Below are 26,653 nucleotides of genomic sequence, written 5' to 3'. Positions count from 1 at the left end.
TATTCTATTCAAAGATAGCTAAATCTGTGTTTATTAAAAATGTAGCCTACTTGTTAAAATCAATCATTTGTACTTTTATTGACCAAAAGGCAGTTTAATGTTACTGTAGCTTCACATAAATCACAAACGGCAAACCCATAATCATACTATAAAAAATAATGAATCATGAAATAGCTGAATACAGATTTCTCATAATAATTCAAACTAAAATCCTACTAGAAAAGCATACCCATTAAAAAATTACCTTTATAATAACCTCTCCCCCCATTAAGTTTATTGGTACATTTTAGGTATAAAATACAGTTACATACATCACTGGGATCTTGTACCATTACATGAGTATCTTGGTTCTTATATTTTTTCCCCTTCCCCTGCCCTCCCTTCACCCCCTCCACCCTTCCCTATTTGCAAAGACTTTGTTTCCATTTTTTTCCTTTTCTCATATTTTTTCTTTTCCCTTCTTTCCTTTCCCCTACCCCTCCCAATTCCCCTGCTCCTTTAGACCTTTACTTCTGATTACACAATATCAATTATACATTTGTAAAATTACAATAGCAAGATCTAGGAGACATTACCACAGAGTTTACAGAATTTAAAAGGATATAGAAAGCATATTACAAAAATCTGTTTTGAAATAAATTTGACAATTTCTAAGAAGTACCTTGGAAGACAAATTAATGAAACTAACTCTGGAGGAAATATAAAATTTGAATAGCACCTATTAAAGAAAGTATATTTCTAACTTGAAAACCTACCTATATGACAACAGGCTCATATACATTTTAACTGATAAATTATATCAAACATTTAAAGCAGAAAAAAGAAGGAACACTTCTCCCATTTTAGGAAATCAACATTGTGCTAATCCTAACACTGGATAAAGATAATAGAAGAAAAAAGTATGGACATAGATAGAAATTTGTTTAACAAAACAAACTATTAGAAGTCAGATCTGGCAGTATGTAGAAAGTGGTTTTATTATAGGGATGGCAGTGTTGGTTCAGCATTGGAAGATCCACCCCCAAAAGTCATCATTTGAACAGAGGAAAGGAAAAGGCCATATGATCCTGTCACTAGTTGGAGAAAAAGTATTGGACTAAATTCTACAGCTATTCATGGTAAAAGCTATCAGGAGACTAGAAGTAGAACAGAACCTTCTCAACAGATCAAAGACATGCACTCCATACTTCCAGCAAAAACGCCTTATAAGAATGGAGAAGATACAATGCTTTCTCCCTAAGGTGGGGAACAAGGGGAGATATGCCTACTCTTCACCAAACTATTAAACTTTGAAACACAGGCCTAAACCAAAATAGTCTGGCAATAAAATGACACAATTAGGGTAGGATTGGCAAGGTAGAAGCAAAATCTTTATATGTAGATGAAATGATCATCTACAGAGAAAATACTAAGAAATCTCTAGGAGCCCCTAGAACTTGCATTTGAATTTAGGAGGATTAGAAAACACAAGGTATATATAAAAATTCAGGTCTGTGTATACTTGCTATAGATGAAGAATTGGATATTGAAATTTAAAAGTTATATAGGAGTACAAAGGACCTAGAAAAGTTAAAAGAAAAAGAAAAAAAAAAAGTGTTGGAAGATATTTAGTACCTCATTTTAAGACTTCCTCTAAAGCTACAGTAATCAAGGCAGTGTAGGTGTAAAGAAAAACATATAGATCATTTTAATAAAACAGAGAATCTAGAAATAGAATCACACATATATGGTCCACTGAGTTTTGAAAGATTATTTAACATTAACATTTTATAGAATATAAATTCAATTCAAGAGCCTAGGAAAAGATAGTGTTTTCAGCAAATCGCACTAGAACACCTGGTATCTGTATATAAAAAGTTAACCTCAACCCTTTATTTCCATACATAAAAATAACTTGAAAGGATCTGTGAACCTAAATATGAAAGATTAAAACTATAAAACTTTACGAAGAAATTATAAGGGAAAATGTTTATGAATTTAGGGTAGGCAAGAACTTCCTAGGATACAAAAAACATGATGTATAGGAAAAAACTTGATAAATGAGATTCCATCAAAATTTAAAACTTTAAATGACATCATTAAAATGAAAAGTAGTCCTTAAACAGATCATATTTACAATGCATATAAACTATGACCAGAATATATAAAGAACTCTTACAGCTCATTAATAGATAACCCAATTAAAAAGTAGACACAAGAAGATGATAAATAGCCAATATAGCACAAGGAAAGGTGTGCAACACTAGAATCAGAAAAATACTATTCTGTACAATAACAAGACTGAATTATACACTCATTAGGGAGATGAAGTCAAAAGTTTTAAAAGCCTTGTCATGACTTTTTCTTTTTGATGGAATCTCTCCCTTTGCGTTTAATTTGTCACGCCCAATGGATTCATTCTGCTGGGCTTCCTGGGGTTGTGATCCTCATTGTCTTTTCCTAGGATATTGTCTAAAATTTTTTGGACTGTTGGTTTGGTATCCATGAAGTTCCTAAGGTTCTCTTTATCATGAAAGTATCTTATTTCTCCATCAATTTTGAAAGATAGTTTTGCAGGGTACAACAACCTGGGTTGGAGGCTGTTTTCCTTTAGGGCTTGAAATACATCACCCCAAGCTCTTCTTGCCTTGAGGGTTTGCATTGAAAAGTCTGCTGTGATTCTGATGGGCTTTCCTTTGTATGTGATTTGTTTCTTTTCTCTCGCTGCTTGTAGAATTTTGTTCTTCTGTTGGGTTTCTGGAATCTTAACTATTATATGCCTATGTGTAGATTTTTTTTGATTAAGGCTAGCTGGAGTCCAATATGCCTCACTTATCTGTATGTCAAGTTCTTTTCCTCTGATTGGGAAGTTTTCTGCCATCACTTCTGTGAACAGTTTTATGTCATCTGCACTCTCTCCTGTTTCTTCATTGACTCCAATCAGTCTTATGTTATTCTTCTTTGCATCATCTAGCAGCTGCTGGATTGACTTCTTGTGGTCCCTTAGAATTTTAAAGCAATTTTTCTTTTCCTGGTCACTAATTGCAATCTTATCTTCCATATGTGAATTTCTGTCCTCACATTGGTTCATTGTGCTGCGTAGACTTTCAATAGTGTTTTTAATCTCCTGGAAATCCATTTGCATCTGTTTTATGGATTCCATTTGTTTCTTATGTTGGGATTCCATCATGTTCCTCAGATCCTCTATTTTTTTATCTGTGTCCTCTCTAGATTTATTAATCATGTCTTGCACTATGGGCACAATCTTTGCTGTTATCTGAGAAATTATTTCTGATTTCATTTTTTCCAGATCTCTTTTTGCCAGTTCAGGGAGTCCAGGCGGTTGAGTATCAGATTATTCCATCTCATTTCCCTTTGGGGTTGTTGTAGGTGATCTGGAAGTCTGTTTTTGAGGCTTGTTTACATGTCTTCTCATTTCCACGGGGCGGGGGGGGTGAGCTGCTGGTGTCCTTGTGGCTCACCTCCTCTGCCCTAGGAGCGGTGGAATCTATAATAACCTCTTTTAACACAGCTTTTACTTTCTGTAAATTTCATAGATTGACATTTCCTTTGATACTGTAGTAGATTCAAGTGATTATACATCTATTAGATTAAAAGTCAGGAGGATAACATTACTAGAATACAGAAAATTACTAAATCATAGCACTTTACACAGAAATCTTTCTATAATAATTAACTTAGTAAAAGCACAACAGCAAAATTAAATACCAAATTTTACCTTTTCTGCATTATAATATAAAGACTTCAAAGTGGTAAACAAGGGTGGGCAGCCTTTACTTAAGTTTGTCCTCAGAAACTTATCCATTAGTTCTCTAAATTTTTCACCTAGAAACAAAAGTATATTTTGTTATAATTAATACAAATAATTCTTAGAATAATTTTACAAAGAAAAATAAAGCTCCCTCAGAAACAATTATCCCCCCATCCAAGTTTTAAATCCCAAAAATCTGTCAGCATTACTTTTGCCATATAAAAACCATAAAACCTCATGTAGGCATTCCACCCCCACACCAAGCAGTCCTAGCTGCTTGAGACATGAGGTGTGAAGATCAGTGGAGCCCAAGTTCAAGCCCAGCATGGGTAACACATAGACATCTAGTCTCCAAAAACAAAACAAACAAAAAAAGCAAAACATAACCTAAATACTTCAGTTCACAACTATATTTTTCCTAGATCTAGGTTCAATATATCTTCAAGGAATACTTCAAAGATAAGTAAACAAAACAACTGTGTGGTTTTAAGTACTGACGTAAACATAACCTCCTAACCATCATGAATATAGCCACAACAGCAAGTTATATTTCCTAATCTTTCATGGAGTGGCACAGACTCCATCCTTCCACACTCAAAAGCCTACAGACAACTAATAGTCTGCAACAGACCACTTTAACAGCACTTTATTCAAGTAGTAACCAAAATATCATTTTAAATATTAGAATGGTGTTTACAAATCTTTTCCCAAAGCACTTGATTTATTTCAAAATTCATTTATTCCACAATCATTTATCAAGCACCTACTCCATACTAAGCACTATTTCAGGTACTGGTAGTACAGTAGTGATTAAAATAAATTTTTAAAAAATTCTGCCTAATAGAACTTATTCTAGAGAATAAGACAAAGTAAAATAACTATGAGTTAGACATTAGATTGAATTCTGGGGTAGTCTAACATTAGATTGAAAATATATACCCCGTTTGTAACATCAAGTAAATTATTATTGGTAAACGTGACAAAAAATTTTGGTGCTACTTCGGAAAGCAATAAATATTGAAAGAACTTTAATACAAAGATATATAAACATCATGACATAGTTAAAATATAAGAATATAAATTTACCTAATTATTAAGAGATCCTCATGTGTCATGAATAATCTAAAGCAAATCTACTGAAATGGTTCTATTTCTTTACGAATTACAACACTGCATAAAACCCAAGAACTCAAGGTGGTTTTTTGTTGAATTGACCATGCTGAATAAATCATACATACAAAATATAAATAGTTATGTTATGATTTGTGTTTAGATGTTCCTGCAAAGCCTCATGTAGTCATAGGTGGGGCTTTTTCAGAGATGGCTAGATTTTGAATATGTAACACTGGTATTGATTCATGGTGCAATGCTAGGCTCAAGGGCACTAGGATTAAGGGTGTGAGTGCTACCTGCCCTAAGTAGTCTGATTAAGATGGGGGGGGGGGAAGATGCTGTTAAGACACTTTTGCTACCTTTTGCCTGCTGTGAACTGTTTCTCCTCTGCAATGTCTGTCTGCCATGCTACACTGCCCTCAAGCTAGCCAATTATGGACTAAAACTTCTACAAACTGTAAACTAAATAAACCTTTTCTCTTTTAACTTTGGGTGTCAGGTATTTTGTTTCAGCAAGAGAGAAAAGTAACTAACATAAGATGCAATAAAAGTTTGAAAGAAAAAATTTAATTCAACTTATTACAAAGATTGTTTTCAGATAATCTCTTATTAGATCAAGTATTAGTTATTTGAAAACCACAAATTACCAAGCAACAGAAACCTTAACCCTGGACTAAATCTGTAATATTACTTCCTTAAAAAATAAAAGCCAGGCTGGGGGAGTAGCTCAATGGTACAGCACTTGCCTAGTATAATAAACAAGGCCCTGGGTTCTATCCCTAGCACTGTCGAAAAAAAAAACCAAAAAAAGCATTTTCAGAGGTCAACTCTCTGAAAATACTCCCCCTGGTAAAATCAAAAGTTAACAACACTGTGATAAACAGTAAGAGATACTGTTTAGTTTAGAAGAATGTGTATTTCTCCAGGTACTTTGTGTATAACTTTAGACAAGAAGCTTGTCCACTAAAACCCCTTAGGACCTTGCACTTTCAAGGCAGGTGCAACATCACTGAGATAAATACCTGGCCCTAAGGGTTATTTTTTAAAAAGGTAAGATTTTACTTTTCTAACTTGTTACCACACACTGAGAAAATAAGTATTTTATCTCCATGTCAGAAGCTACTTTGAGTTCCTCTTCTCAACCTAGTTGGTCTATTCAGATACACTGGCAGATTGGATTTGAAAGACAATACACTCAATTCTTATTTATCCCTAATACTGAAAGCATCTTCTCCCACCAATCTGTTAATGAGACTAAACAGGTATGAAAAAGAATGAGGAAACTATGTGCTGACACAGGACTGATCTCCAAAAACAGAGATTAAGTAAAATGAAAACCCAAGTTCAAAATAATCCATACCACCACTTTAAAAAAATTAAATTTGAAAAAAGGAGGTAAACCCAACACTGACGGAAAACTGAGGCAGGAGGTTCCTAAATTTGAGCCCAGAGTGGGCAACTTAATAACTCAGAAAGATACTGTTTCAAAATAAAAATAATAAAAGGCCTGAGGATATACCTCTGTTCAGACACCAGTTCAATCTGTAGTACAACATATACATGAAAAAAAGAAAGCTGCACACTCCCCTACCAATTTTGCCGTCTATGCACAATGTACTTCTGGAAGAAAACACCATCAACTGGTAACAAAGACTGTCTCAGGGGATGTGAAATTGGTAGTCAGGGATAGAGCCAAGAAAAAACTTCACTTATAAAACTTTTCTGTAATTTGGAACTGTATGAAAGTATTAGTTATAAAAAAAAAAACCCCTACATACAGCTACCTAACTGTTCAATCACACACCATATCACAAAATTACCTATTATTTATCACCTCACTATTTTTTGAGACCCTGTCTCAAAATTTAAAAAATAAAAACAAAGACTAGAGATATTGATCAGTACAAAGGTTCTGTGGTTCAATCCCTAGTAACACACACACACAAATACACACACACACACACACACACACACACACACACACCCTACATACGCATGCACAGTGATCCTTGAAAAACACTAGGAAAATCTGCTTTCAGTATTCCACAAAACAAAAAGGAGGAGGTCAGAAAAATACTATTCATCATCTACAGAGCTAAAATACATTAGCGGAAAATGAATTTTTAAAAATAATCCCTACCTACAGTTTACTATCTAACACATTTTAAGAGGTATTTTGGATATTTTCCAATTAAATCAACTAAAATATTTTAAATTTCATGACTCTTTTGATAAAAATTAAAATGACCCAATTATTTAAATAAATATTTCCACTATAAATGAGAATTCATTAGAAAATATACCTAACTCCCAAACCCAAGAAGAGATTTTTTTGTGTGTGTATGGTACTGGGGAGTAAACCCAGAGCCTTCACATTGAGCTACTGATCAAGTCTTTTCTACTTTTTATTTTGAGACAGGGCCTTGCTAAGTCTCCCAGGTAGGACTCAAGCTCGCAATCCTCTTGCCTCTCCCTCCCTCAGTGCTGGGATTACAGGTATATGCCACCATTCCTAGTTTGAGAATAATTTTTTGAAGTTATGTTAACATTCTAGAGTCTAGCTTGTATCAAAAGAAATGCCGCAATAAGTCTCAATAAATACTTTGCAATTTGTGGTACTTAAAACTAAAAGTATTTGCAGATGACATGATACTCTATATAGAAGACCCCAAGAACTCCACCAAAAGTCTTCTAGACTTAATAACCAAATTCAGTCAAGTAGCTGGTTACAAGGTCAACACACAAAAATCAATAGCTTTCCTCTACACCAATGACAGACTCACTGAGAGAGAAATAGGGCAAATAATTCCTTTCACAATAGCATCCAAAAAACTGAAATACCTAGGAATCATCCTAACGAAAGAAATCAAAGACCTCTTCTCTGAAAACTATGGCACTCTGAAAAGAGAGATTGAAGATGATATCAGAAAATGGACAGACATCCCCTGCTCCTGGGTAGGAAGGATTAATATAGTGAAAATGCCCATACTTCCAAAACTGCTATATAGATTTAATGCAATTCCAATTGAGATCCCAGCAGCATACTTCATAGACCTTGAGAAAACAATCCAAAAATTCATTTGGAGCCAGAAGAGACCCAGAATAGCAAGAGCTATTCTAGGTAACAGAGAAATGGTAGGGGGTATCACAATCCCCAACCTGCAACTATACTACAAAGCTACTATGATAAAAACAGCATGGTACTGGCAAAGAAACAGACTTGAGGACCACTGGAACAGATTAGAAGATGCAGAAACAATGGCAGACATACTCAGCCATCTCATCTTCGACAAAGGAGCCAAACACCCTCACTGGAGGAAAGATAGCCTCTTTAATAAATGGTGCTGGAAAAATTGGGCTTCAACTTGCCAAAGATTAAAACTAGACCTGTATCTCTCACCATGCACTAAACTAAAATCAAAATGGATTAAAGATCTGAATATGAAAATAGAAACTCTGAACCAGTTGGAACAGAGGTTAGGTAGAACCCTTGAAGACATCAGTGTAGGAAAAGATTTTATGAACAAAACCTCAGTTGCCCATGAACTAGCACAAACAATCAACAAATGGGATCTCTTCTTATTAAAAAGCTTCTGCACAGCAAGAGAAACCACCAGCAGTGTGAAGAGACAACCCACAATGTGGGGAAAAATCTTCACCTGCTCTTCCTCAGACAAAGGTCTACTATCTCGAATCTATAAAGAACTTAAAAAGATCAGACCTACCAAATTTAAAGACCCAATCCAAAAATGGGCATCTGAAATGAACAGACATTTCTCAGACAAAGAAGTAGAAATAGCAAATAAATACATGAAAAAATGTTCAACATCACTAGTCATTCGAGAGACGCAAATGAAAACAACGCTGAGATTCCACTTCACTCCAGAAAGAATGGCTGCTATCATGAAATCAACCGATAACAAATGCTCGCAGGGCTGTGGGGAAAGAGGATCCCTGCTCCACTGCTGGTGGGAGTGTAGACTGGTGCAACCACTGTGGAAATCAGTATGGAGATACCTCAAAGAACTAGGACTGGAAGTCCCATTTGACCCTGCTATTCCACTGCTGGGGATCTTCCCCAAAGAATTAAAAGAATCATACCACAGTGATATATGTGCACCCATGTTCATAGCAGGGCAGTTTGTAATAGCTAAAACTTGGAAACAGCCCAAATGCCCATCAACTGGAGACTGGATAAAGAAAATGTGTTTTTTTAATAAAATGGAGTACTACTCAGCCATAAAAAATGAGAAATTAGAGACATTTATAGCTAAGTGGATGCACATTGAGGCAATGCACATTGAGGCAATACTCTTAAGTGAAATAAATAGGACACACATATGTAAATACTGAATAGTTTCTCTGGTGTGAGAAACTGAAAGTGTAAATAAGGACTAAATGTATAATAGGTAATGTGAAATAGGAAGAAAACGGGCAAAGGGGAAGGAAGTGGGAGGGCTAGGGGAAAGGATAGAAGGGAATGGGATTAATATGAGAAAATGGAAAAATAGGGACAAAATCTTTGTAAATAGGGAGGACTGGAGGGGTTGAAGGGAGGGCTGGGCAAGGGTGAAAAATAAGAACCAAGAGAGACTATGTAAAGGTGCAAATTTCCAATGATGAATGTCATTATATTGTATACCTAAAACGTACCAATTATTAGAATGAATAATCGAAAATGTAAAATAGGAAGAAAAGGTCCAAAGGGGTAGGGGTAGTGGGAGGGGCAGGGGAAAGGAAAGAAGGGAGATGAGAAATGGAAAAAATGGAAATAAAGTCTTCGTAAATAGGGAAGGGTGGAGGGCGTGAAGGGAGGGCTAGGAATGGGGAAAAAATAAGAACCAAGATGCATTATATAAAGGTACAGTTCCCAATGAGAAATGTAATTGTGTTGTATACCTACAATGTGCCAATAAAAGAATTTAATACCAAAAAAAAAAAACAAAGCTAAAAATAAGGACTAACAAAAACACAATTTTTAAAAAACAAAATCATGAACAACATTAACTATCCAGCTCAAAAGTAAATGCAAGTTCAGCTACATGCAAAAATATGGTTCAAGGTCATGAATATGTTACTGAACAATAAAAGCAAGTCACAAAATATACACCGAAGTTCTATTTACCTGAAGTACAAAAATAGTTTTTGTTTTTTAAAGATATAAAACAGAGTTCTAGAAATCAAAGCAGTAAATTTACTAACTCTGAAGAGAAAAGACTTCAAAGGAATGATGATGTTCTTATCTTAAGCACAACTCTGTTTCTGAATACACCCTTCAAAAAGACAGAAAACTTGAGAAATTTTACTACATAAATCATAATACCTCATATATAATTTGTCATCAATTCCAGGGAATTTCATTTATCTTCTAAACATGGTGTTTTTAATTTTTATTTTATTTATTTATTTTTTGGTACCAGTGATAGAACTCGGAACCTTGCGCTTGTGAGACAGGCAGTGGAACCACTGGGCTAAATTCCTGGCCCAACATGGTGTTTTTTAAAAACTCATGTAAGATCCCAACACGCTGGGAGGCTGAGGCAGAAGGGTGACATATTCAACCCCAGCCTGGGTAACTTGAGAACCTGTTTCAATAAAAAATAAGCGGAATATAACTCAGTGTGAAAGCTGTGGGTTCAATCCCTAGTACCACACACACCAAAAAAGTTATGTAAGAAAACATTTTGTGTTGGGGTAGGGATTTAGCTCAGTGGCATTGTGCCTGCCTAGCAAGCACAAAGTCCTGAGTTTGATCCTCAGTAACGAGAAAAAAAAAAGACAAAAGAAAACATTTTGTATACATAACTTCAGATTCTTAAAACCAGTATTTAGTTATACACTTAAGTATAACATTCTTATTAACATATACATAAAACTCAGAACTGATCACTCTTACTTAAAAGACTGTTAGACAAACTCTATACCTGAAACAAGTTTTTAACATATGAAGGGCACTGAGTAATTTCAACAAATAATTATTATTATTGTTACAAAAGATGCCCTAATATTACCTGGGACAAGATTCAAAGGTAATCTTCTAGGTGAAATTGCTCTGGGGTGCTGCTTACTAATTTCTTCATAAATCTGAAGCCTCTCTTCTAAAGTGCCTATTATCAGTAAACATGTATGAGATTCATAGTATCACGACATTTATCTATATTAAAACACTAATAAACTTTAAAATTTGTTATAAATGAAAGCAGCATTTGTAACATTAAAGCTGCTCTCAATTTTGGCAAGAATGAGATCTAAAATTCTATGGTAGTTAAATATTATAATCAGTAAATCATCATTTAAAACCCAGTCTCTGGGGATTTCCAACCCTTCTTTCATCACAACATATTCTATATCCAACTCATATTATGAAACTCACATATTACACAAAGATATGCTGCACTCCTTAAACTCCTACCAGTTAATTATTCTTTTTTTTTTTTTTTTTGGTACCAGGGATCGAACTCGGGTCCTTGCGCTTGCGCAGCAGGTGGCGAAACCACTGAGCTAAATCCCCAGCCCCTAGCAGTTAATTATGAAATAAAAAATCCTTTTATAACATCTTTTATATTACACATGACATTCTAAACCAATGAAGCCTAATATATCCCCATAACAGTCTACAAAATCTATTCATTAGGCTTATAGAATCAACAGTTTTAGGATCATGACTGCAATCACCTTACAGTTTAAAAGGTGAAATTTATTCCTATGGTTGCTTTGACATTTAAAAGTCTTCAATGAGGGCCGGGGGTTTAGCTCAGTGGTTCCGCCACCTGCCTCGCAAGTGCAAGGTCCCAAGTTTGATCCCCAGTACCAAAAAAAAAAAAAAAAATCTTCAATGAGCTGGCTGAGGTGGAACATACCTGTAATCCCAGATACTCAGGAGGTTGAGGCCAAAGAATTTTAAGTTCAAGCCCAGCCTAGGCAACTTAGTGAAACCCTGTCTCAAAATAAAAAAATTTTAAGAAGGATGGGAGCAGGATGTGGTGGTGTGTACTATCTGTAATGCCAGCACAATGAGAGGCTGAGAAAGGAGGATCACAAGTTCAAGGCCAGTCTGGGCAATCTAGCAACTTAGCAAGACCTTGTTTCAAAATAATAAAAACAAAAATTTTAAAGGGATGTAGCTTAGTGCAAAGGCCCTGGGCTCAACCCCTAGTATCACTCAAAACAAAACAAAATCTTCAATGAATCTTGGTTATAAAGAATACCACTAGTCCAGATTCTTTAGAGTGGCAATTATTTCTCCCAAATGATGCAGAATGTACTACTAACAGAAGTATCTTCCCTCCCATGAACCACCTAGTTTTACACTAACACACAGAGGATTTACACGTAAACTATATATTATTCTGCAACATCAATATCTACAGTAGGATCTGACTATAAATCATCATTCTAAATAAGGTTCTGCATAATTTACAAAGGTAGGTTATTTTATATAAGCAATAAGACAATTTACAATAGACTTTTTTTTTTTTGGTACCAGGAATTGAACTCAGGACCTTGCGCTTGCCAGGCAGGTGTGGCTCCACTGAGTTACATCCCCAGGCCCCTTCAACAGACTCTTAAAAAGCAAACATATCTGTTTTTAAACTAGAAAGTTTTAGTGGATTTTAATTCACAATAACCCTTGGGGCTAGCAAACAAGGTATCTTCAGAGTAAACGTAGTGTTTAATATCAAGATTATGAAAACACTGTATTTTTTGCAGAGGTAATGTTTTACTTTGTGTAGACTCATTTCTTCCTCCAGTAATATGTTTTGGAGCTCCAATGTGGTTGAATTTTTAAAACTAAGACATCTATAAAAATAATTTTTCACATTCTGTTAATGATTTGGATACTTCATGAAATATTAAAGACTCATTAAATTTTAAAATAAAGATTACTGGGTATATTTAACAAAACGTTCTCATATTTATTCCTAATCTTAGAGAACAAGCTGTATTAAAAAAAGGTTTCTTCACTAATTCCAGATAGAAGTGTTGTAAGCTAAATTAAAATAAAATGATACCCTTGCAGTGACTTGAGTCACAAGGTGGAGCTCCAGAGCTTACCACAGGGGAGGAAAGATCCTAAGAAACTTAAAAAGGTAAAGTAGGGTAACTAGTTTTGTGGTCAACACAGTTTATATTAACTAAGGATCTTGACACATGAAACAGTGCATTCACCTTACTAAAACATTTAAAAACTTATTATTATTCATTGCAATGTCAGTAACTAGTAGTTTAAAGCAAAACCATAGTTATTGCACTTCCAACCTTTTGGCAATGTGACTTTTCTCCTGTTTTTATGAGATTACTGATTTAACCAGTATTTTCTAATTATTTTAATGTAATCTAAAAACTATTTAAGGAAATACTGTGGTTTCATAATTACTTCAAGCAATATTAATAGGTAAATATGATTTCAGGAATATTACCTGCTCTAAACAATAATTATGAAAATATCAGGGAAAATTTGGAATAATACTCTAGATATTTGAAAAGAGTAAGGGCTACGGACTTTCAAAAGATTAATATTTTTTCTTCATAAATTGGCCTAACTTGAAATTAAAAGAATAATTTTCCTGTTAGTGCTATATATTATATAGCTTCAACAGGATTTCTTTGCCTCAATTCTTATATTATTTTGTTTTGGGGGCTTTATTTTTTTGAGACAGGGTCTTGCCATGAAATTCAGGCTGGTCTTGAACTCACTATGTTCAAACTTGCAGCTATTCTACTGCCTCAGTCTCCCAAGTGTATCAATTCTTATATGTAAAGGTTTTCTATATTAGAGGGAAACAGACCTCTAATAATTTAAAAATATTATGATGTTTCCCAGAAAATGAATGCTCATTTTCTTCATCAGCTCTGTAGCTACTGTTACTTAGTAAGACTTTAATGGGCCAAAGAATTTAAAATTATGTGTGAGCATTCTCATTTAAATGTAACATCTGAACTAACTTCCACATTTAACCTATAATTTTACTAAATAAAAAAACAAGTAGGGCTGGGGATTTAGCTCCGTGGTTTCACCACCTGCTGCGCAAGCACAAGGACCCAAGTTCAATCCCTGGTACCAAAAACAAAACAAAACAAAACAAAAAAGTGCAAATGGTAAAATTGTTCTCAAGTACTATTACAACTTTACATTTTATTATACTTCAAACACTAGCTAAGAAAAGGTAGAGAGAAAAATCATTACATACTAAGTTGTAGAGATTTTTCCAAGCCTTCATAATAATACCAATTTTCTGCATTCTGATCAATCAAGTTTTTGAATACTTCACTGGCTTCTTTTAATCTTCCCAATTTCAACAGTATTTCTCCTAAAATTAAGTTGAAAGTCACATTCATTTTACTTAGACATTAAATATTTTTCTAATCCCAGAGATTTTTACTAAATATTATTACTGAATTGATGTTTATGAAAGACCATGTGTTTCTTCTTGGGACATGACTAAACACAGATTAATCCACAACTTGCCTTCAGAAAAGAACCTTTATTTATACATTCTATCATGTTAACATTCATTTTTGGCTCCCTCTCACTCCCCAAATATACACATAGGATATAACTTATTAAAAAATCTTTGCAATATACACATTTTATACACCCTTTGTGAGAAGTAAAGTCCTTCCCCTAGACAGCAAAATTAGACTGGCATATAATTTTAATGAAATATGCCTACCTTCCTACTGCCAAGATTTAAATGTATCTTTCCTGGTCAGTTCATATATTAAACAATTACCACTCAATTCTGTTTCTTTTTAAGGTCATTAAAATTGGAAAAGTTAACTTAGAAAAATTGTAACACCACACACCACTTCATAGAAAAAAATGACACAAGCCATGTTCATGTGCCAATCACCTCTATGGTTCAAATCCTTTTACTAAATCACAAAAAATTCAAAGTGGGTGTGGAGAATGAGATGCTAAATCTCTCAGATACAATGGGAAGCACACCTAAACCAAGATAAAAAGAGAATCTCAAAAATGCACATACTTCAGATTCCTGTTCCAATATTTCCCATTCTCCAAAGAATCTATTTCAAATAACCCTTTGAAATGTCTCCAACACTATTCCAGCATTCGCCATATTGGAGAAGACAGCATATAAGATGGTTCTACATACTATTATTTTTCTCTTTACAAGTATCATCAATAAGACTAAACTAGGTTTAATTACAATCTCCACCTTTATTACATTTGTGATCTTGAGCAAGTAGTAAGTCCTGGTATAAAGGAGATATGCATAAATGTTGGCTACTTAAAAAAAAACTATAAACATGTCCTATTCCTTCATCCTCAATTATTTTCTGGCCAGTCCAATTATTATCCTGATATAATAAACAACAGCACATTTTTCATTTCCAACAGCATCTGTTATTCGCTACCACCAAGAAGCAAAGGTTACTACTGGAGATATACAGGATTAAGTACACACACATATTCATAAGTATGTGAAAACCAACTTGCGAAGTTTTTAAAAAGATCTTAAGCTAATTAGTCCAAGGATATAAAGGCGTATTAGCTGGACTTGCAAAGTACCCTGAAAAAAATAAAAATAATACCATAACCTGGCATAGAGAAAAGTGACTATTTATAAGATTAACAGTCCCCAAATTACCATCACTAGCAAAATACGAGTGAATGTGGCTATGAGGCAATTTGCAGAATTTTAAAACTAGAACTGATCTCACCATATTGTATTTACTTTTTGGTACCACGGATTGAACTCGGGTCCTTGCACTTGCGAGGCAGGCAGCAGAACCACTGAGCTAAATCCATGGCCCCCTTGTAGTTACTGGGGGTTTTTTTGGCACCGGGGATCAAACTCTGGTCCTTGCGCTTGTGCAGCAGGCGGCAAAACCACTGAGCTAAATCCCCGGCCCTTTAATAACTATTTCTTATTGATGCCATAAGACAAACAGTAACCCGAGTGTTTAGATCCAATTACAAAATAACAATATTTCAGAAAAAATAATTGCCCTTTTTATTTCTCTAATTATATCAATAGTCATCATAAACTAATCACAATAAAAACTAAATCAGTCAGGTGCTATACATGAACAAGTATAGTATAGCAGAAAGCTGAGCATGGTGGCACACACCTATAATCCCAGCACATGGGAGGAAAAGAGAGGGGGATTGTCACGAGTTCGAGGCCAGCCTATACTACATATTGAGACCCTGTCTCAAAAAAAAAAAAAAAAAAAAAGACTACAGTAGTATAAGGGGTCATGAAAAGACATGAAGAACCTTAAATGTAAGTCTAAGTAAAAGAAGTCAATCTGAGAAAGATTCAAACTATATTGCATTTTGGAAAAGGCAGAACTATGGCAACAGTAAAAAGATCAGTGGCTGCCAACAGTTAAAAAGAGGGAGGATGGACAGATGAAGCACAGAATTTTAGAGCACTGAAATTAAGACTTGGTATGACACTAAAATAGTGGATATATGTCATTATATATTTGTCAAAATCTATACAATGACAATGGAAGATGCTGTGGGTATCCAGGGACCAGAGACACATGGGAAGCCTCTGTGCCATTTGCTCAATTTTGCTGGGCTCTGAAAGTGTTCTAAAAACTATAGTCTACTTTTTTTCATGGTGCTAGACATCAAACCCAGGGCCTTGTGCATACAGGACAACCAACCTACCACTGAGCAATACTCTGGTCCCATAAAGTCCATTAAAAAACAAAAAGTACGTACCTGAGGTCAGAAAGATGTGCAGGTATGTTTAGAAACTAATTCTACCAACTAAAAGAATGGGTGATTTTGGAAAAGTCATTAACTTAGTACCCATCCTAAAAGTACTAAAAAATTAAATAAAGCATTTAAAGCAATTAGCATACTACATGATTTATAAATGAATTATTTTAAAAAAGTTTCAAACTAATTCTTTTGGACATTCTTAATACAGTGTTCAGGGATGGGTAACAAGTTCTAGTGAAAAACTGTGTTAGACTCTATCTGATGAACACTGCTAAAACTATTCATAGGGATTATGCCTTCATAATTAGCCCATAGTAGAAGCTATGTAAAATCCAATGACTCCTATCATCATGGACTACCTTTCTTAATGTGTTTTACTATGTGTGAATAGACACACTTGATGTGAAGGGAGTGCAACATACTGCTGAAGCGAACAGAATCTAGGCTCAAATCCAGGACTGTTCAGTTTAATAAGCAATGTGATTTGGGGCAAGTCATTTAACTTATATTTTAATCAATAATTTGAAAAATCATATTGCCATCAATAGTGTTATTAATACTAATCACAGTAAAAACTAAATTATTCAGGTGCTACACATTAACAAGAATAGTGTATAGCTGTTAAAAGTAAGGGGTAATAGGAACAATACATTCCTATAATTCCAGCTTTCAGGAAGCTAAGACAGGATGATCACCCTAAGTTCAAGGACAGCCTGGGCTACAAAGAAAATTCAAGGCCAGTGAGTTCAAGGCACTCTCTCAAAACAAAAATAAGGGGTCATGTTCCTCAGTCTCCTTCATTTTTGAAATTTATACAACAACTACATTATAGGGTTGTTCTAAAGATTAATAATCATTCAATAATAGTACTTAGACTACCACCTGATACACAGCATGTGTTACTGAAATGTTAGGACTGAATAAAATAAGTAGTTTTTGTTCTTTAGTTGAGTCCATTAAAAAAGAAAAAGCATGTTAACTTACCCTTAATTTCTTCCACCGAAAGTTTATCACATATTTGTTTCTCATATGTTTCTATATGTTTCAAAGATTCCTGAAACAGATCTGCCTCCCTCATCACTTGATTCTGATACAGTATCAGCTCACTATATTCATAGTCTATTTTGTTGGGAGGAACCTGCAAGAAAGGCACCAAATTATGTTATCTATGTAATTACATAAAGCAGGTACACATCCTTAATCAAACTCTTTTCTCAGAAGAGCTACTTACAAAGACTTAAAGAAACCCACAAGCAGTTACAAATGGAAGCATGGTTAACAGCACAGAAGATTACAATCTTCAACAAATGAAGATACAGGACTGGCCAAGCAAACAGATCAGCAAATCTTACACCCAAGCATAAAAATGGTTAAAATTCTAAGGCATCTGCCAAGTATGGTGGAGTACTCCTATAATCCCAACATTCTGTGAGGCTGAGGCAGGAGGACCTTAAGTATGAATCCAGTCTGGGCAACTTAGTAACACTGTCTCAAAATAAAAAATCAGAAAGGGCAGAGGCTGTGGGTTCAATCCCCACTACAAAAAACAAATAAAAAATCAAAAGCAACAACAACAACATCAACAAAACAACTGAGGAATCTATCAAAAGAACTACTAGAACCAATAAAAGGACTCTAGAAAGGTCACAGGACAAAAGATCAATATACAAAAATCAGTTGTATTTCTATACACTAACAATGAACAACCCAAAGATGAGATTAAAAGATTTCATTCACAATAGCATCAAAAGGAACAAAATATTTAGATAAACGTAAGAAATAAAACCTATATACTGAAAACTGCAAAATACATCAAGAAAAATTAAAGACCTAAATAGAGATAGTCCATTCCACACTGGTAAAATCCCAGTTCTTCTCAAATTCATCTATAAATTCTTCCCAAATTCAATTTCTAATTTTTTCTTCCCCAAAATCTCAGCAAACTTTTTCACAGAAATCAACAAGCTGATCCTGAAATTCATATGGAGATGAAAAGGACTTAGAAAAGCCAAAACAATATCAGAAAAGAAAATATTAAGAGAATAAACATTTCAAACTTATTGTAAAGCTACAATAATTAAGACATTGTAACACTGGCATAAAGACAAACCCAAAGATCAATATAAGAATATAAGATCCAGAAATAAATTGTTATATTCAACTGATTTTTAATTAAGGTATCCAGAAATGATGCTGGGAAATTAAATATTCACATGCAAAAATATTACCTTCAGTGGGACATGGTGGTACACGCCTGTAATCCTAGCACTTTGTGAGGCTGAGGCCAGAAGATCTCTAGTTCAAGCCCACCGTGGGCAATTCAGAAATTTTGTAAGACCCTTCTCAAAATTTCCTATTTAGAAAAGTAAGCTCTCTATTAGTGCTCACTTAATTTTACATAAATATGCTCTTTGGGGCTGAAGCAAATCCAACTGGTTTTCAATGGGAAAATAAAATCTAAAAACTATTCTTAAGAGTCATTTCTAAAGAGAACTTGTCTTTAATCCTAACATAACAGAAATCTGTATGATGATCAATATTTTAAAAATTTTTAATGTGGTAAATTTCAAAGCACAGAAACACCATGAAGTAGAACATCATATTCTACACAAAAATACTGGATTTCTCTTCGGATCTTCTTTCCATCCTTGTTGTGTAAGCAGCAAACTGCAGCAACCTGAAGAATTCCGTTTCTCTCCCATTATGCATACAAATGCTACATTTTCTAGGATCCAATGTTTTGTCAGCAATAGTGTACTATATTTTGTAAATGGAAAAACCACTACTAAAACCTAAATGTTATTTTAAAACACGGTGTCTTTTGTTTCCAATGATTGTCAATATACTAGAGCAATGTGGAAATAATAACAAAAGGAAGATATTTTGTGACAAACTGGGGTAAGGTTAGGACTTTAATACATTAGTTATCTCAGGGTAAATGCTACAGCCACAAGCATCACAGGCAAGTATTTTCAAGGCAAATGCAAATGGGTTGAAAAAGGTATAGGGAGGCAGCTCAGTGCAAAGGCCCTGGGTTCAATCTTCTATACCACCAAAAAGAAAAAGAAAAAGAAAGTAACAGAGTTGGGCTTGGTGTTGTATCCCTATAGTCCCAGCTTCTAAGGCTGAAGTAGGAGGCTGAAGTAGGAGGCTGGCTTGTCTACAAGTTCAAGGCCAGGCTGGACAACATAGTGAGCCTATATTTCAAAAAATAAAATTAAAAAATATAAACCCAGGGCCAAGGATTTAGCTCAGTGGTTCCGCCACCTGCCTTGCAAGCACAAGGACCTGAGTTCGATCACCAGTACCAAAATATACAAATATACCCATAAAAACAAGAAGAACACGTAAGATTTCAATAAATTTCTGGGAGGTGGAATGCAAATAAGGAATAAGCTATAAAAAGGAAATCACTAGAAAAAGTGAGTCCTTCCCATGGAAAACCTCAGACAGAGTTTAAGATTATATAATGATGGAGAAACAGATATGAGACTTCAGGCTACAGTGTTAACTAACAGTATGTGACCCAACTCCCACATTATCTCTATCAACTCTGCAGTCAAACCCAAGTGAAGAATATCCTACCAGAAAAGTACAATTCTCCAAAATAAAATCCAGAAAATGGACACTAAAGCAGGAAAAAAAAGAAGAAAAAGAAAATAACAAAAATCTTGTCAAATTAAAAACAAGGTTGCCAAATAAAAATTTTAGTGAAAGATTTAAAAGTAAATGCATTCCTGCCTATGATGGTAGTGATGACGGTTATATGAATCTACAAGTGTTAAAATTCTAGAATTACAAATCAAAATAAGGTCAATTTTAATGTATAATACTTTTAAATAGATTTAAAAACAAGAAGGAAATCCAGTAAATGTATACAAAGTAGAATAAAAAGACAAGAAGATTGACAAAAGTTAAAGGAGGGGGTAAAGACAATCTAGGACGATACTATCAAACTAATAAGTGTTCCAAACAAAAGAAATAAAGTACAGAAGAAACGATCAAAGAAACATTCCAGGATAGCATCTGAGAGCTCAAAAACATACTTTGGCTTTCAAGGCCCACTAGAGCAATAATGACAGCCTTAAGCTCAACACTTATACACATCCTGGTAAAATTTCAGAACACAAAAGTTAAAGATTCTTTTGGAAGAAACACACACATATACACATATGCACACACGCACACATGCACACATACACACACACAACAGATCACTTAAAAGACTCCAGGAATCAGACTACTGATTGGCAATAATAGGCACCTTCAAAATTCTATGGAAATATTATCTATCTACTTAGAATTCTGTAACAAGTACAAGGATAAGATAAAGACAGTTTCAGATACACAAGAGGTTGAAAATTTACTGTCCCATACCCTTGCCTAGACAGTAACTAAAGGACATATTTTAGCAAAATAAGGTAAATAAAGAAATAACATTTTCAGGAAAAGACTAAAACCAATCTTGGCTCAGAGGGGGACAGAGGTATATAGGAGAAAAAGTTCAATAAAATATATCTAAAGACTGAGAAAGCCCTGAAGCTCTAAAAAAGGCATAAATTATAAAAGAAAAAAAAAGAAAAATTTTAAATTCTTAGAAAAATCTTAAAGTTGCCAGGTGTGGTAGTGCACACCTGTAATCCCAACAAATTGAAGGTTGGCCTGGGCTACACAGTAAGTTCAAGGCCAGCCTAAACTACATAGCAAAACCTTGTCTCCCCCCAAAAAATAAATTAATGAATTAAAAGAGAATATTATGAAAACTGTAAGACAACAAATAACCCAGATAAAATGAACTAATTCCTAGAAAAACACAAACTACCGAAATTGACTCAAGAAGAAATAAAAAATCTGAATAGACTTACAGCAAGTAAGAGAACCAATTAGTAATAAATTTCCCACAAAGAAAAGATCACATGGTATCACAAGTGAATTCTACTGAATGTTTACAAGTCCTTTACAAACTCTCTAAACAGATTTCACTTTACAACTCATCTAGTGAGGCCAGTATTACCCTAATACCAAAAACAGACTTGGACATCAAAAGAAAACTACAGACTAAAATCCTTTAACCTAATAATCAAGGAAACACAAATTTTAAAAAATGAGACACCTGGGTATGGTGGCACACCCCTGTAATCCCAGCCCTTGGGAGGCTGAGGCAGGAGGATCCCTTCAAGTTCGAGGCCAGCCTGGGCTACATAGTGAGTTCAGGCCCAGCCTGAACTACAAAGGGAGACCCTGCCTCAAAAAACTCAAAAAAACAAACAAAAAAAGAAAAATGAGATACATAATTTCATCCCTACAAGATTGGTAAAAAATTTAAAAAAGCTAACACTACACCAGCAAAGATACAAAGCAACAAAAACTATAAAACCCTGCCAGTAAGTATTAAATTAGTAAAGCTACGGGCCAGGGATTTAGCTCAGCGGGATCTCACCTGCCTCACAAGCACAAGGTCCCGAGTTCGATCCCTGGTACCAAAAAAAAAAAAATTAGTAAAGCTACTTCCCAGAGTGATGACACAAGATTTACGTGGCAAAGCTGAAGATAAGCACAGAGATCTACAATTCGAGTATTAAATTTACACTAAAGACAAACTCATGAGCGTGCCCAAAGAAACAGCAGAAAAGAATATTTACCATAGCACTATTTTTAATAAAGTAGAATGAACTGTTTATTTATATAATGGAACACCAAACAGTAGTTTAAAATGGATAAACTATCCCAACATGTAGTAACATGGATATGTCTGAAGAAATACTGAATGAAAAAACCTATTATTCAAGTTTTTGGATTTGTTTGTTTTGGTTTTTTTGACACATCTTGCTATGGAGTTCAGGCTGGCCTTGAACTCACTATGTAGCCCAGGCTGGCTGCAAATCTCCTGCATTTAACCTCTGGAGTACTGGGATTACAGGCATGTGCCACCATGCCTAGCTTATTTATGTAAATTTTAAAATACAAAATACATTTTAAAACAGCATATGTTTTTATCAATTTATGCATAATATAAACAGGACAGGTGATGATCTATATACCATTGATGGCAACCCTTTTAGAGCTTTCATAACATAACAAACAGCTGACTGTGGCACGGATGTCATAGGTTTACCACCAGTGACCTATACCAATTTCAGAATAGTGTACCTCTGGAAAGGCACACAGGAGTATTTTAGCCATTTCTGCAACATTTTATTGTTTTTAATAATGAAATCTGGAGCAATCATGTAAAATGTTAATATTTAATTTCTCTGATGATACACAAGTATATGCTTTCACATTTTTCTGTTTTACATATAAATACATTAAAATGTATTTATATAAAATAAAGTTATATACATATTAATTTGTTTTGGTAGTGCTGGGGATCAAACCTAGTACTGTATCTTGTGCATGCTAAACAGGCACTCTAGTACTGGGGTACATCTTCAGCTACATAAAGTAATATACATACGTTAGAGAAACAATTCTACAACTCCAATACTATTTTTATTTTTACATATTTTCCTTCTCTACCTATTTGAATATTGTTGAAATTATAGTATACAAATTTTTATATTATTTCTTTGTATTAAGAATTCTACATTTTGGGCCAGGGATTTAGCTCAGTGGTGCTGCACCTGCCTCACAAGTGCAAGGTCCTGAGTTCGATCCCCAGTACTGCAAAAAAAAAAAAAAGAATTCTGCATTTTAACTTTTTCCATTATTTCATAAAGTTTCAAGTTTTTCCATAGGTTTTAAAGATTAATTCAAATTTGGGGGTGGAGGCAATTTAGAAATCAACTATTTTATTCTGTGAAGATAGAAAATGTTAAAATGCAGTTCTTACTTGCTGAGTTTGTCTGAATTCTTCCAACAATTTTAGTGCCATATCATAATCTTTCAGCAAATGGTATGCAATGGCATATCCAATCCAGGAAGCATGCTGTGTTGGACGCAACTGCAGAAGCTGGTATCTTGTCTCCTTTTAAAAAAAATTCTTTTTATTTTTTTAAACTTTAATTTTCTCCAAAGTGTTTATATTTCATGAGTTTTAAGAAAACAATCTAACATGTTTAACACTTTTTCAGTGAAGACAATAAATATCAGTTTCAGAATAGTATAGAAATACTTTTCACATTTCTTATCAAAATTACATAAGTTTTCTTATTAGTTATATTAATACTCTGTAAATATTGCAAGGCTGTCAAGGAAACCTTATTGTGGGGGGTCATGCCTATGGGCTCTCTTATAAAATTACGTTATAATAGGGCCGGGGATTTATCTCAGTGGTTCCACTGCCTGCCTCACAAGCACAAGGTCCAGAGTTCAATCCCCGGCACCAAAGAAAAAAAAAATACGTTATAATAAAAATTTCTTCTTATAAATTTAAACATTTTCCCCTGGAAAAGACTACAATGGTTTTTTATTTTACTAGATTCTTTAAAAGTATATGAAATACAATCTATTTACATTGTCATAACTGACCCCAGAGACAGGATGAACACAGCTAAGGAAAACAGACACTGACTTGACTCCTCTAGCAGAAACACACACACTGTCACTGTAAAACAGCTCAATTTCTTTAATATTAGGGTCAAATCACCATATATTCAATCATGGCCTAGAAAAATCAAGGTATCTGCCTGAACAGAAAAACCAACCTCCCTACAGAGACCCCATGTCTCAAAGCTCATTTTTTTCTTCAAGTTTTAAAAGTGATACTGCTTGGAAGAACAAGGTGGCATTAAGAACATTAACTGGAAAAGTGTTCAAGTTCCATGATTCCGTTGTTAAATGGTTAGAATGGATACCAAGTGAGTCCAAACACACCATATGCCACAGGGATAATTTTCCATTCCTTTTTAAAAAGAAAACTTTGATAAAAGGACTCAGCCCCTACCCTCATGTGTTTCTGGTTCCTTTAAGCATATGACTCTATCTCTTGTTTTCATTGTTGTTTCTCTGTCAGTCTCACTCCTTCATTAAAGTCTGGATCAATTTTCTCCTCTCTGCCCAATCCTACCATGACTCTGGGAAATGCAACACTAACCACGCTAACTACAGCTCTTACGCTACCAACACTCACTTGGTGATATTCCTACTTCTATTCTTTGACCTTACAAGTATCTCTAGTTCCATGGGTCTTTTGCTTTTACCACCATTGGAATGCCAATATTTGTCATTTCTATCCTTCATAAAAGGTAGTAACCAGGGCTGGGGATTTAGCTCAATGGTCCCGGTGCCTGCCTTGCAGGCGCAAGATCCCGAGTTCGATCCCTGGTACAAAAAAAAAAAAAAAAAAGGTAGTAAGTGAATTTCTATGCTTACTAAAGTGAATTTAACTCCTCCCATACCCAGGTTATGCACAGCTGAAGAAACACACACATACTCCTTGAAGAACAGTGCCAATATAAAGTTCAGTAGAGCTCCTGAAACTTCTGAAAACTTTTGGCAGAGAGTTTAAGCCCTTATATGGCAGGGGGAGGGCAAAAGTAGAAATGAAGAATTTATTTAAAGAGAACTGTTAGGAGTTGATAGCTCCTGCCAGGCTTGGTGGCACACACCTGTAATCCCAGCGCACGGGAGGCTGAGGCAGGATTGCTGAGAGTTCAAGGCCAGCCTGAACTGCATAGTGAGACCCTGAATCATTAAAAAAAAAAAAAAAAAAAGTTTGGCCAGGGATTTAGCTCAATGGTGCCAAGCCTGCCTCGAAAGCGCAAGGTCCTGAGTTTGATCCCCAGTACTCCAAAAAAAAAAAAATAGAGTAGCTAGCTCCTTCACATAAGAAAGAGAGAATTAATTCTAGACATACTGATCCTAGGACACTAAGTAGAGTAAGCACATGGAGATACCCAACAGAGAGTTGAAGGCAGAACTTTGAAGAGGTCTAAATTGCAAAAAGATTGACTATGGCAATCCTTCTCACATTATTTTAGATTTACTAACCTGTCATAAAGAAAGCTAACCATGGGCAGGGATGTAGTAACTCAGTGGTAGAGTGCTTGCCTAGCACGTATAAACTCTGGGTTCAATCCCCAGTATGGAGGAAAGGGGACACTAATTTTTATGTTTTATTTCAACTATAAAAACTGAATGTCAAAGCCAGGCATACACTTGTAATTCCAGCACTTTTGAGGCTGAGCAGGAGTTCAAGGCTAGCTTGGGTTACACAGTGAGTTCAAAGCGAACCTGAACTACCCAGAGACCTATCTCAAAAAAACAAAACAAAACAACAAAAAAACAAACAACAACAAAAACACCAAAAATACTGAATATCAAATAGTACAGCATCTGCATATAGGACATGAAGATACTCTAGTTTTTTTTTTAATTACATGAGTATACAATTTATCCCTATTTAATACTCAACTATGAAGTTTCAGAATTAAAACTGTTGGGGGGCTGGGAATGTAGCTCAGCAGTACAACATCTGCCTGGCAAGTGTGAGGCCCTGAGTTCTATTCCCGGTACAAAAAAAAAACTACCCAGAATTAAGTGACTTTCCCCTTCAACTACAGATTCACATGGTTTTAAATTTAACCTACTGTTATAAAACAAAATTCATGCTGGGCATGGTGGCACAGGCCTATAATCCCATTGTTCTGAAGGCTGAGGCCAAAGGATTGCCATGAATTCAAGGCCTGCCTACACTACACAGTGAGTTCAAGACCAGCCTGGACTACACAGTGAGACTGTCTCAAAAAAACTAAAACAAAACAAAACAACCCCAAAAAACAAGAAACAAAATTCATTTAAGACTGAAGTACTCACCCTGTAACCTTCAAGGTCTCTCATTTGGATCTGCAACAGAGGGAGATCCCTCAAGATTTGCAGATTATCTTTATCTAATTTGAGGGCATTTCGGTAGCACTTAATAGCTTCATCATATTTCTTATCAGAACGTTGCAGGAGCCCATATACATGCCAACCTATTAAGTTAAGGAAATAGAGACACTCAAAGACACTAGAATATACTATGCTGTATCTCTCATATAAAACCTTAAGAAAATAGTATTTTATTTCAGAATGATCTGGAGTCACAAGGAAAGGGACAGTGAGGAGTTAAAGAAGAAACCAGATCAGCTTTGAATGGAATCTGT

General features: G+C 34.9%; 1 protein-coding gene across 1 annotated transcript in view; it reads right to left on the bottom strand.

The window, feature by feature from the left end:
• Naa16 (N-alpha-acetyltransferase 16, NatA auxiliary subunit) overlaps window positions 1-26,653 on the bottom strand; it is a 102,096-nt gene that overhangs the window by 60,345 nt on the left and 15,098 nt on the right. The window contains 6 exon segments of the mRNA XM_021257913.2: window positions 3,719-3,825; window positions 10,876-10,971; window positions 14,056-14,175; window positions 17,553-17,706; window positions 23,401-23,535; window positions 26,325-26,482. Of these exon segments, the coding sequence (XP_021113572.2) occupies window positions 3,719-3,825; window positions 10,876-10,971; window positions 14,056-14,175; window positions 17,553-17,706; window positions 23,401-23,535; window positions 26,325-26,482 (770 nt within the window).

This window comes from Heterocephalus glaber, unplaced genomic scaffold (genome assembly GCF_053883595.1).
Source record: "Heterocephalus glaber isolate CG9 unplaced genomic scaffold, H.glaber_assembly_v1.0 deba00001666, whole genome shotgun sequence".
NCBI lineage: Eukaryota > Metazoa > Chordata > Mammalia > Rodentia > Bathyergidae > Heterocephalus > Heterocephalus glaber.
The sequence above is the reverse complement of the archived record's forward strand: the minus strand, read 5'-3'. Positions and strand labels throughout refer to the sequence as shown.